The 13,671-nt window shown below is 44.8% G+C and overlaps 1 protein-coding gene across 1 annotated transcript in view; it reads left to right on the top strand.

Moving 5' to 3' along the window:
• Sse (extra spindle pole bodies like 1, separase) overlaps positions 1–13,671 on the top strand; it is an 88,866-nt gene that overhangs the window by 69,181 nt on the left and 6,014 nt on the right. The window contains exons 22-26 of the mRNA XM_055070967.2: positions 546–665; positions 5,894–6,061; positions 7,663–7,833; positions 9,908–10,128; positions 11,664–11,744. Of these exons, the coding sequence (XP_054926942.1) occupies positions 546–665; positions 5,894–6,061; positions 7,663–7,833; positions 9,908–10,128; positions 11,664–11,744 (761 nt within the window). The remainder of the gene's footprint in view (positions 1–545; positions 666–5,893; positions 6,062–7,662; positions 7,834–9,907; positions 10,129–11,663; positions 11,745–13,671) is intronic.

The following is a 13,671-nucleotide window of genomic DNA, read 5'->3' as shown; positions in this document are numbered from 1 at the left end:
AGTCGGAAATTGCCTGTGCAGAGCTAACCAGATACAAAACCAATAACCTGTTCGCGGCGTTTGTATGCTTTACCGCACAACATGGCTGTATTGCGGCGAAGCGGACTTAAGGAAACTGGTTGCCTTTGGACTCGTGCTCATTTTTCTTGCTAAATGGGGTGCGCATTATAGTTCTACTTTGCTTAGGAGCTTTAATGCCGTTTCCATGTAATTTTTCTGCTTTGGACGCACACAATATGGACGCACATTTGATTTGGGGGCGTGTTAGAATCAGGCAAATAGCATTGCCAAATGAATCACCGCTGTGCTCTGGTGTTTTTTCTGCATCTTGTTCAATTCGGCCCGCGGGATAATTTTTTGAACTTAAGCGATCCTGTCAAGGTCGAATCAACGAAAATCATCTGTAGCATAGAACTACAGCTAAAAAAAAAAAATAAAAGAAAATACTGGAACTGCACTATCGGATAACTGCAGGTATGGCAAGCCACTGTCTTCAAGTGACTTTTCTGTGTAGTCAGTCTTATTAACTAGCTGTCTATTTTCAGTTCCACACTGTCCTGTTCAAGGAATTCAAGAAAATCTTGGATGAAAGCAGAGCCACCATGAAAATGACAGAGCCACCTGTGTTTTGGTCTGTGCGACGTGCCTTGGACAAGCGAATGAAGGTAGACCTGTTATGCTCTTGCAAGTGTTTTTTTGGCATCGGCTTCAACAAAATGTAATCAACACAGCAGAAAAGCTATATTTCTACAGCTTCGCTGTAGCTTAATTATGAAGCTGCTCGCACAGTAGCATTATTACATTCTGCTTGTATAGAGTCACTCACTCATAGGGGGAACTAGTCATTAGTACTTAGTTCAATATAACTTTGTAATTTCTTCTACCGTATACGAAAAATGTGACCAGAATTGCACCAAACATAAATGTCTAATTGTTACAATACCTAATCTGCAGACCATTATTGCTTATTTAAGCTGCTGTAAATTCTTGTGAACATACTAAGCCTTTACAAAGAGCTTTGAAGCCATTTCATAGGTATGACAGAAGCTAATGAAAGTTTGCTCCTGATTATCGGAAGTTCAAAAGAGTAGCGAGATTTGTGGGAGCTTCAGCAACATTTGCAGCCAGGTAGACATTTGGACGAGTTGGTAAGGTTCCATGGTGAAGTAGGGGAGTCCAATCAACTCATACGAAGCCAAAGAAAAGGACAACAAAACGCTTGTGTTCTTGTGTTCAACACAAGAGTTGTCATTTTCTTTGGCTTCGTATGTGTTGATTGTGCTCCCCTACTTCATAGAGCTGCAGCCAGCCATGCAGTGGCTTCAAAACTTTTGATCCTCCCAGGAGCTGGCAACTTGCTGTGTACTGTAAACATAAATTCAAATGTGAACAAGTCAGACACAACTAGGATGCATTGCATTTCTAGGCTTGCTTGCATTTGTAGCAGTGCTTCCAAAAACAAGGTTTCAAAATGTGTGTTTGAAACTATGCCATGCTTAAAAACCAGCTACAGAGTGATGGCAAGCCATGCTCTTATGTATAATTATGCATAACTGTTTTTTTTTTTTTGCTATGTTTTAGAGGGGCTCTGAACCACTCTGTCGAATTCGAGAAATGCATTTGCAGTTAAAATAGAAACACCATTTAAGAGAGAGAGAGAGAGAACAACTTTAGTGAAAATGCCTGCAGAGTCGGTTAGGCTCCCTCCACGCAGGGAGGACAAGCTTTTACCGCGACGCGGCCACTACGTCAATCTCGTGCATTGTGCTCCTCGAGGTCTTGGTTCCTCGCTACTTCTGCACATCCGAGAGGGCCGCCGCCCCCTTCCTCGGGGTGCTGCCCCCCTTCTCCTTGGTTTCGCGAGGTCACTGCCTCTCTAGAGCTGCCGAGACCTGCTGGACGGCCTTGAGTTGTGTATCTTGGTCATATATCCTCGTTGCAGCCACTAGCTGCGGGGGGATCGTCGTTTTCTCGCTGGCTTCTCGTGGATTTATACTACAGTCCCAAAGGATGTGAGCCGCGGTGGCTCTCTCCTTAGCGCACAGTCTACACACGTCACTCGCGTACACGCTCGGACACACGTGTTTAGCTAGCACCGGGGTGAGCAGGGACCCCGTCTGTAATTGCCTGTATAACACTGCCTCCTTCCGGGTAAGCCCCGGGTGAGGTGGCGGCATAGTCTGTCTGTTAAGTCTGTGCCACTTCACTATTTCGTTGAAGGTGGTCATCTTGTCCTTGGCACTGCACCGCGACCAACACTCCGAGTCGGCCGTGCTTGCAGCTGCGCGGTTGGTTAGTCCTCACGCGGCCGAGTTGGCCGTCTCGTTGTGGTTCACGCTCCCGCGTTCCGACACGTCACTGCCCATGTGGGCCGGAAACCACTTTGCTGCAAGAAGCACTTGAATGCGTTCAACAGAAGCAGAGTTATTGACAGTCAAATATTCCGTTCATGGTGCTTCTGCTGCTTCTTCAATGACATGCACTGTGAAAGCTACGGCAGTGTGGGGCAAGCTCGCAACGCTATGCCAGCGAACGTCACTGTGGCTTGCAGTTGAAATTTTATTTTCGATTTTCACATAGATGCCACTACTTCCGATTTCAGTGCCTACGACGGGCAAAACACAGTTGTTCTCAGCGAGCCATAGTGCGCTCAGTCAGCGGACTTGTTGCGACACCCTGCAGCGGCCGTGGTATCTGCGCTACGTAGCAGACTGCAGCTACACGCAAGTGTAGTGTGCACAGTGTTTGCTTTGTGAACGACAAGGCTTGAGTGCACACACACTCCCATATGCTCCAGTCTGGCTGTGCTATGTGGTGCGGACCAGCTTTGTCCTGCACCAGCTTGGCCAACGGATAGTAGCCACATCTAACTAGCGCATTTTGAAGCACTATCAATTGCAAAGAAACAAAGTAAAGTCTGCCAAGGTGTCTAGCCAGGAGCATCCTGGAGTGAATGAGCGCTGCCAAGCGTGTGTGTGGTCTGACCTCCAAGTTTCGTGTCACTCAAGGCTAGTTGAATGTTCAAAACTAGTTGAAATTAGCAAGACTCAATGGCTACAACGCTGATACGCAAGTCCGCCAAAGGGAAATTCCTACGCGGGTGGCTGCGGCCGAGCATCGGCAGATGAGTCAGCTTCTCCCGGAAGTATCTAAGTATTACCGAAATTCAAAAGCAGATTTTTGGTTACGTCAGACTGTTTATTAAACTCTGTCAAGAAATATACATAGTAACAGTAGGAAGAGGCACACTGATCCAAACACCCTTCTTGATTGATGTCTGCTGTTGGTCAATAGCAGCTGCATATGGGAACTTGCTATATTACGATATAAGCATCCAGAAAAGAGTGAGGAGTAGTCTTTTGTTGAAAAGACTGCATTTGAGGAAAAGGTAACTTTGTGCTCCACTTGTGAGCTCCACACTCCGTGCACGACTGCAAAATTTGGCTGAGATGTTCACAGCAGCGCATGCTATCCGCAGACTATTTTTTCACCAAGCTTGAAGTGTGGTTCAGGACCCCATTTTATATAGAAAGGAATTTATTGACAGGAAAGACAGAGAGGTCGACCTGAGCTAGTGCGCTCTTGTCTGCTACTTTGCACTGGGGAAGAGGGAAGGGGAGTGAAAGTACTGGGATGGGCGATGATGATTAGAGAAGTGGCGAGTGCTTATGTATACGAGACAGTTGCCTTGTTAGAGCTGCTCGTTGAGCTTGGTGTCCTGCAAAAACTTCAACAACACTTTAGTTGCACGCATTGAAGTTGCAGTGTCAGGCCATGAGCCGAGGATAGAGGATAGCTTCCTCCAACAGTGGTTGCTTGCCAACGCTGGCTAGGAAACTTTCCAACGTTCGTCGCTTCAGCATATATGCTGGACAATCGCACAGTATATGTTCTGTTGTTTCAAGCATCTGGCAGTGTTCACAATCAGGGCTGTTCGATTGGCCGATGAGGTGCGCATAGCGACTGGTGAAAGCAACGTCCAGCCGAATCCTGTGTAGTAATGACGTTTTGCTCCGCGTAACCTTTGGCGGCAAACACAATTTACCATCTGGGTCGAAACTTTTAATTTAAAGACCCCTTTAATTTAGGCTGATGATACTTTCTCAGAAGACCAACTTGCCTGCGTCCGCACTTTTGAAACATGCTGTCATCAGTCAATTCCTGTTTTCATGCACAAGTGAAAGTACAGTGTAGTACCTGTACCTAGGTGCAATACTGTACTGCACCTAGGTACAGGTGCAGCCACTGCTAGTAGGAACATCAAAGTCATGGCATCGTTCCGCAGAGAGCCCCACCACTGGCGCCTCATGAGCTCTTGCAGCGCAGGCGCAATGAAAGCGATTGGCAAAAAGCCTGGCGAGTCGGCTGCTACGGTGAGTCGTCTGCCAAGGCTCCGTGAAGTGATGCCACGAGCTCCCTTGTTTCTATTAGCAGTGGCTGCGCCTGTACATTGTTTCGATGGGTCAAATTTCCAATATATATGGTTATTTCAGCGAGCTGCTGATAAGTGGCTATAACAGCAGGGGTCATGTTTTGAGCTGGTCAGCTTCAGGGATATCAGTTTGATAACCAATGAAAGTGGTGGATGTGATAAAAGGAAGTTGCAGGCAAGCATTGTTGTCACCATCACTATTCTCATCTCATATAGTTATGCTGTACATTAACAGCATCTACAGCGGAACTGCCTCAATGTTAGGAAATCATGGCCAACATTGCACTGGGGAATCATATTGCACATTACAATTCGCCAAAATGAAAAGTGTCACTGAAGGCAGTCAACTGAGTAAGAACGGTCTGTTCCTGTAGGTATTGTAACTGCAGCATTGCAGTGACAGCTGTTACGATCCCTTCTCTTTACGCATCAACGATAGTATGGCTGGTGTATCACTGCTGTTAGTTGGTTGACTCCCGGCTAACTTTTGAAGAACATGTTTCAAGCATCGTTAGTGCATCCTACAGAAAGTTCTTTTATCAAGAATGACAAAAATGTTCATGAATGGCAACTGTGTTTGTTCTCTTGTATTCTTCTTTTGTTCGCTCGAAGTTAGTTTAGTTCTGTTGTATGGAACTGTATTAATTTGACCAATGTTGCAAAAATTGAATGTTTTAAGCGACGTTTCATCCGTATCGTGTACGATCGACTTCTGGGACGCCATGTATTTTATGCCTATGAGCATGTACTGTGCATGTTTAATATTAGACCCCTAGAAATAAGGCGAAAATATTTTGATTGTTTATTCTTGTATAAACTAATTTGCAGCCCCTTCTCCTGTCCGCAGTTACTGTCAGCTGTAACATTCTGCTTGCCTCGCCCAAACTTCTTAATTCTTGCATTTTCTACTTGAATTCCTTGTGCACCGCTAACGATATAACACGTTTTGTAACACAAAATACCTTGTGTCATGGTCTTGATATATCCAGCTCTACTATTTGCTCATATCTGACTTCTGTCATTGATTAAATCTTTTGTAGCATTTTGTACCATTGTTCTGTGAGATTTTCTGTTTTGTTTTTTGGTTTTACGTTCTTTGTGTAACACATGCACATCAATACCAAGACATAACGCTGTTCTTGGGCACTTTCAGAACATAAATAAATGAAATAAATAAATGAAATTAAATAAAATGTCGCAGTAGAAAAAGTCAGGTCAAAGAACAGTGGTAACAGCTGTTCAAAAGTGTTTGCTGGAACATTTCAGTTGCTGCACTACATTTGGCCCAAGGTGGCTGTCCAGATAGTGCCATGCCATTGTCGTCGGTCGTCACCAAGACAACTGTCACTGTTTTGGGAGGCATCTGAAGCTTCCCTTTCAACGGCTATCTTCTGTTTATTGTAAATGCACTTGTGTTTCTGCCGTGTTGCATAACAAAGCCTTTTGCTTCATGCTCAACAGGACGTGCTGGAGAGCATGGAGAATGTTTGGATGGGCTGCTGGAAAGGAATCTTTCATGGCAAAATTGTTGATGCTGGCACGTACAAGGACCTGAGGGACTCCGTAGTCCAGGTGGTTTCCAAGGCGACCAAGCACAAGTTGGAGTGCTCCAACAGCCGGCTGCTTGAAGTGAGCTTACAGACGTTGTTGCTGTCTTTGCTTCTCCTGTTTTTAAGTTGCAGGTTTGTTTCCTGGCCATAGTCGCTTGTGTACTTAGATTTATATACATGTTAAAGAACCCCAGGTGATCAAAATTTATCGGGAGCCTTCCACTGCAATGTATTTGGCAGCCACAGGATTGCTTTGGGATATCAAATGCAATCAATCAATCAACCAACCAATCAATCAATCAGTTGTTCAAGTTGCTTTTTGTTTTTTGTGCTGCCGGTAGCTGAGAAAACTACAAGAATCTGCAAACACCTTTGAGGTAGTATAGAAATTTACGAGAAAACTGATTAAACAGCAGTGACAGTGTGCTACCCTCAAGGAACTTGAACTGAGCAAACTGATTTTAGTAACTCATGCCTACAAAAAGATTACAATAGGCAGTGGCCAAAATTACATGCATCCTGTAAACAGACTTCTAAAGGGGCCCTGAACCTCCCCTCAGGCTTGGGGAAATAACATAGCCCGCAGGTAGCATACACTGCTCTGAGCATCTCAGCCAAGTTTTGCTGTTGCAAGCGGATCACGAAGTCATCTTTCCCTCAAACGCTCTTTTCATCAGAAGGACCTGTCCTCTTTCTTCTGGACGCTTTAGTTCGTCATCGGACACTTTATTTCGTCATTCCCTTAGACTGCTGCTATTGGCCAATAGCTGACATCAAGCTGCGGTCAGCTACATAACGTAGATGCTGCAGCCGCTGCAGGGTGCCGCCAGAAGTCCACTGTCTAAGCACACTGCGGATCACTGAAGACAACCGCATTTGGCTTACGTTTAGCGCGCCGTAGGCACGAAAGGCGGAAATCCTGGCATCTACGTTAACATTCAAAATGAAAGTTGAACTGCGCGCCACGGTGACATTTAGAAGGCAGAGTATTGCGTGCACGCCCCACTGCGCCATAGCCTTCACAGTGCAAGGCACTGAAGAAGAAACGGGAGCACAGTGGAGGCCGTGTTTGATTGCCAATAACTCCGCTTCTGCTGAACACATTGAAGCATTTTTTGCAGCAAAGTATTTCTGAAATAGCCTATTTTCACTTCAAATGCCTTTCTCCACTTTGACAAAAAGTGGTTCAGGGCTGCTTTAAGACCTCAGTGTTTATGGTAGCCAAAGAAAATCCTGACAAGCCTTTCCATAGCCTCTGAAGATGGCATTGTGCAAAGATCTTCAATGCACAGCTTCTGCAAATGAAGGTAGCATCATGGTATATAGTCACTGTCGTAGCACAAAAGAAATAGTCTTTGTAAAATTTGCTTTTGGCTGGCAGATTTTGCCTTTGAGTACACATTTAAAGACACTATGTAAGCCATGCTTAAATTATCTATGCTCCCCTCCTTTTCTTTTTCCAGCAATTTTATGTCTGCAGAAGCAGCATAAATTTCAGTGCTGATTTGATTAGTTTGGATTTGCCATTAGTCTCATTTGGATTAAGCGGTTTTATTTCAAATGCACTGAAAATATGCCACATTGGCCGAAATTCGGAACTTGGTTTCGCTTAACTAGGGTAACAGGCTACTAGTTTATGCTGTCGCTATGTCACCGTTTACAAATTCCAATTTTGCACAGGCTGTCATTGACTCAGCCGCAGACCTGACCGAGTACCAGCTGTCCGTCGCAGTGTGCCAGCTGTTTGGCATCCGCAGCTCACATGCTGCCCACAACGTCATCTGCAACCTTATCAAGTCCAAAGCGAGCCCAGACACTCCTCGGCACCCAGTTATACTCATCTTGGACAAGGCAAGGTTTATCATTGTCAACTAAATGCTGCTTTCTTACTAGTGGCTGAAGTTGGTTCAGCTAATGTAGTATCCGGTTGAAGTTCACTATAACAATGCGAAGTGAGACTACTATCATTAAATCCAATGCTCATAAGCATACATTCTGATATTGATGAAAACAGTTTGCATTTGGGCCTGCGCAAAGTAAAATCAAGCATGATGCTTTTGATAGAGAAATTCTGACAGCACATAAACTGCTTGCCAGAGCGATACATGGCTCCTGAGCAATGCTGAATCACACACCCTTTGCGGGGTTAATATGCAACCATGTAGTCACTGATGACACAGGATCTGTAATGCCTTTGTGCAATTGTTGCTGTAGATTTTTTTCTACAAAATATTCTTTCTCGCACACTCATCTGTTAGGGCACAGATGTGTTTGTATTTGTGTTGCGCCCTCTAAACTTCACGTTGTGTATTCGTGTACACGTAAACCTGCGTGGCATGGCATGGCATGTTATTGTTGTTGGATGTGAATGTCTGTCTTTGTTTCATACAAGAGACCCTATACATAATTTGCAAGTGCACTTGTCTGCACTGCACATTTGCCCAACTGTGTAACAGTGGCACCCGTCATCATTCAAGTGAAGACTACCGTATTTACACGATTGTAAGTCGACTCGAATGTAAGTCGACCCCCCCCCCATATCGCGTGACAGGAAAAAAAAAAAACAGCATACTTGAGGGCGCATTCGATAACGAAAATTTATTAGTAGCTGACATGATCACTGGACTACTCATCTTCATTAGTGCTGCCATCGTCATCGTTGCTACGGTCCCACAGCGCGTCGTCGTCCCACGAAATTTCACATTTGGCAAACGACCGCACCACGACGTCTTGTGGAACAGCAGCCCACGCCGAATGCACCCAACCACACGCAGCCATCGGGGAGGCTCTTTTGACAGGTCCGGTCGGCATAAGTTCGCAGTCTTCTGCCGCCAGACACTCGTTGTACTCACGGCGGAGCAGGTCCTTAAAAGGCGAAGATCCGGGTTTGTTTCATGACCATGTCGCACTTCACTGGCAGGGGCCGATCGCGCATTTCAGCTACGTACGCCGCAAGCTTAGCCTACAGCTCCAGAAAGCGTCCAGACTTCAGCATGTGGGAAATTCCTCACTTGCCGTCACAGGTGAAAATTGCGCTTCGCTGCAGTCGCCACTCTCGCACCACCCGTTCAGAAACATCGAACTTGCGGCCCGCTGCGCAGTGATTTGTTTCTTCAGCGTAAAGGATGGCAGCCCTCTTGAACGCTGCTGTGAACGAGTGCCGAATGATTAGTGGGCCTGGAGCACTCATGACGACTGAGGAAGCATAGAAGTAGCACGTAGCCGGCAGTCAAGTGGAACGTGTCAAACCAATGCCTTTCATCAAACTATAGAGAAAGCTAAGCGCGACAGGCAAAGAGAAACCCGCGACCGGTGTCTGCTCTTCCATAAACTACCGATGCTCCCCACAAGCGCCGCCGTTCTGAGGGTGCCGCCGCGAATGGAACAGCAACGCTTCCATCAACTATCGACACCCCCTCATGAGTGTTGTGTGCACTGTAAAACTTTCAGAAATGTTGAATAACCCTTCCGAAAAGTGAACAAACATGCGGGATAGCGAAAAGCTATGTGTAGGGCCATAGAGCAAACATAAAATTGTAAGTACGTTGTAGCTCCCGTTGGTCTCGCTTTTCTTGCAGTGCCATGTTTTGGTTTCAAATTTGTTTCAAATTTTAAAAAAAGTGGTCGACTTACAATCATGTAAATACGGTAAGTGCTAGTTGCTCATGTTGGGGCTCGTCTCTTGCACATGGTTTCATCAAGCCTACATTTCCCATGTCACGGTGCAAGCAAACTGCACTTGTTCATGCTGTTTGCAAAAATGGCTACGCCACTATTACTTGGGCAAGCTGCCTTGCCGGAAAGCTAGCTTTACAATTATGAAGAGGGTCTAGTGTGCATATGTTGGCTTTTTGGTGCACGTGTGGATGCAGTGTCCGATTGCGTACATATGAACTGCCACTCAACCGCTTTGGTTGAATTGCAGGCTGTGCAAGCACTGCCCTGGGAGAGTACTCCAATCCTGCTGAAGAACTCTGTGAGCAGGGTGCCGTCCCTAAACTACTTACGCGCCCAGCTCCTGCAGTACCACTACATGGCTGAGAACGTTTACATGCAGCACGTGGACACCAGCAAGACCTACTTCATTCTGAACCCCACGAATGACATACCAAGGACGCAGGCCCAGTTCGAGAGCATCTTTACTGGGCGAGTACTAGTTAAAGTATCCTTGAAAAGACGTGTGCAATCATCGCATTATATTGTTACTAACACATGAGGCGGAAACTTGGAGGTTAACAAAGAAGCTTGAGAAGTTAAGAACTGTGCAACGAGCTATAGAACGAAAAATGTTAGGTATGACATTAAGATACAGGAAGATGGCAGTATGGACTAGACCAAATGGGAGTAGGTGATATTCTAGTAGACATTAAGAATAAATAGAGATGGGCAGGCCATGTGATGCACAGGGCACGTAGGTAATCATTGGTCTGTCAGTGTTAAAGAATTCGTTCCTAGCAAAAGAAAGCACAGTCAAGAATGGCAGAAAATTACGTGGTGCGATGGAATTCATGAAATTTGAAAATTTGCAGGCATAAGGTGGGGTCAGTTGGAAAGAGATGGGTAATTGGAGATTGATGGGAGAGACATTCGTCCTACAGTAGACATAAGCAAGCTAATGATGGCCAGTTTGTATTGAGGCAGTGAAATGCCAGCTCAAACTCTTGGTTACTTTCTCTGCCATGAAATAGGCATAGGCACGTTCTGCCCTCTCTTGAATTTGATTGTTATGGCTGAGCACACACCCTCCTCCATTTGAGAAGAAATGCAAATGCCTCTTCCTCCATCAGTCGATATATTTCCATTAGGCACATGGTACTTCTAGATTAGACACCCACCATTCCTCTAACTCATCACGCACTGTCCTCCAAAGCCTTACTTTCTAATTACTAAATGAATTTTATAAAATAACTCTAATTTCCATTTGGGTTTTCTCATGGGAAGCCTCTTCTCATTTATCTTACAATTGGTGCTAAGTCTGGTACAACTATAGCTGGCATGTGTACTGCCTTGCTATTTTTGCTATTCTTACACTTCACAGGGAAATAAAAACAATCAGACTAAGTATTCTATTAGTGACAGACTAGAGCGAGTCATACCATTGCCACTCACTTTATTATAAGCTTTATTCCGTGAAGTGAGCATGCAGCTTTAGTTACATATTTATTGTTTGTCACAGTTGGCAAGATCCTGTGGGACCTCCAAGCCACTGGGTAGTTTTGGGGCCAGCTGTTGCTTTGCCTGAAGTGTCTGGCATGAAAGTCAACAGATTTATGTAAAATAAAATTAAAAAGAAAAGCCAGGATTGCCTTTTCCTTATTACCAAATTCCTTTTTTTTATTTTTGCATGAATGAATATTTGGACTTGAAAGAACAGTCTGCTTTGACAAAGCAGTTTTTATAATGAAACGGTTCTGTCTCTTAGCAGTGTAGAGATGCATTCATGCCATTTAAAATGAGACAAAAATTTGAATAAACTCACAATTCAGATCGATATTTGTTTAATTTGAGGACCAGCAGAAAGACAATACAAAAAATTATTCCCCCCCCCTTTTTTTCACACCAGATTAACGGGGTTCATGAAAGCTGCAATATAGGTAGCCATTGCATTTTTAGTGCTTTATTTTTGTTGTGATGAACTTAGTTCTCCTAATGCCTTATTTTTTTGTTTTGATTTTTTTTAGCTTGGGCTGGCAGGGAGTGACAGGCAAGCCTCCTGATAAGGAAGAATTCCAAGCAGCCATCATTGGCAAGGATCTCATTGTGTACGCAAGTTTTTTTTTTTTTCTCTTTCTCTATTCTTTCTTGCACTGCTTGGCCTTTAACATAGGAATTCTCATTGCAATTGCTTCTTTTGAATGCTGCTAATGCAACCAATTATCATGAATAACAATGCAGAATCCTGGGGGGTATTCTGTAAGTACACAGAGTGGACTGCCCATTTCGGCCAATGCTGATTGACTGGGCCTGCGCAAGTAAGAAATAAACGGACTCGGGGCGCCTGTCTCTTCTTCACTTGTACAGCTCCAACCAAACAGCGGCGTGTAAAATGGCAGTCCACTAGGTGAGCTCTCGCCCAGTACCCCCTCCACCACCACACACACACTTGCTGTGTGCAATAATATAACAGTATTATAAACCCCTTTTTGTTGAGAAGTTTGCTCAAGAGGAATGAAATGGAAGTTTCAGCGGTATCCTACACATTGCCTCAGCAAAAGTGCACGAATACAAAGCTTGTCAGAAATGCAAATTGGTTTTCATTTATGCACTGTACTCCATTAATGCTGCAAAATATAGAACGGCAGAGGGAAAGTGTGTGCAATACAGTTGACTTCCATTAATTCATCCCTGACGGGACCAACAAATTGATTGAACTATCGGGCAGGTTGAATTAAACAAGATGCAAAAAAAAAAAAAAGTGGAAATACACCGCTGATTCATTTGGCAGTAGTTGCCCTATTCTAACACACTATTTGATCAAACGTGCGCCCTCTTTCTGTGTCTAAAGTAGAAAACTAACGTAGGAATGACGTTAAAGCTCCCAAACGATGTAGAAATCTAACGCGCACCAGATCTTTTAGTCAAAAAAATTGCACAGTGGCAGCTTGTTTCATAAAGTCATCTCCATCGTAATACATTCATGTTATGCGATGGAGCATATGACCATCCCAAAGGCGGTTTTAGTTTCATTTCGCCAGCACCCGAGGGATCGCCATGAAAAGAGTCTGTATACAGTCAAACCCCATGATAATGAAAGCCCAAGACAACAAAATTCATGCCCCAACGAAATATTTTCCTATCTCCGGTGAATGGCCATAGGATTCAATGCTCGAGAACGAAACATTGCTAAACTGAAATCCCACATCCACGAAACCTGCTGGAACATTATACCCCATATTATCTACCCATATATTGCTAACAGATTACTAATAAGTGCTCATACACAATTTAAGAGAGCAGCAAATGTATTTAATGCCATCACAATGTGCTTTCGAGACTGCCACTATTCTTGTTTACGAAAAATTCACCGGCAATTATGATACTCCCTAACACAAAATTTGAGCACAGCTGTATAAGTGTTTTCATTTCGCGATATATTGGCTGGCACAGACAACCTGTCTCGTGCGGCACATTGCAAATGGAGCGAAGTATGGCGGACTGCCTCGCTAATCGGGAGATCGCGAGCGGCAGCGCATGGGTGGCGGGCGGGTGCAATTCATAACAGCCGCCACAGACAGACCTCCACTCATGCAGCGCTTTGTTTCCATATAGTATCGGTGGCATCATCAGTGGACAGATGACGCGTGCTGCTCGTCGGCGCCATCTCGTAGCCATCATTGCTGCAAAGCCAGTCTTGCACAGCAGTGTGCTTTTCTTCACATGCTTTCGCCATACTCTCCTCTTCCTCTTTCCGCCCCATGGTTCTGCTGCACCCTCCTCCTCCGCTTTCCTCCTCGTGCTCTCTTAGCTACCGCCGTCTGTCATCTGTGTGCCGCATTTGCTCTTTCATCCTTTGCTGTGCTCGTTCTCTCGATTACGAGGACACAGAGGGACGACACCTGTGCTCTCCACAGGAACGGGCTGTGTAAGAACCGTGCTCAAAGACAGCAATTCGCTGGAAGCAATTGCATGTGCCGGAAACTTAGCATGCCTGCCATCTTGTTTGTTGATTGGCCACTTCAAATGGCATGG

The sequence above is a fragment of the Dermacentor andersoni genome, chromosome 5 (assembly GCF_023375885.2).
Source record: "Dermacentor andersoni chromosome 5, qqDerAnde1_hic_scaffold, whole genome shotgun sequence".
Taxonomy (NCBI): Eukaryota; Metazoa; Arthropoda; class Arachnida; order Ixodida; family Ixodidae; genus Dermacentor; species Dermacentor andersoni.
The sequence above is the reverse complement of the archived record's forward strand: the minus strand, read 5'-3'. Positions and strand labels throughout refer to the sequence as shown.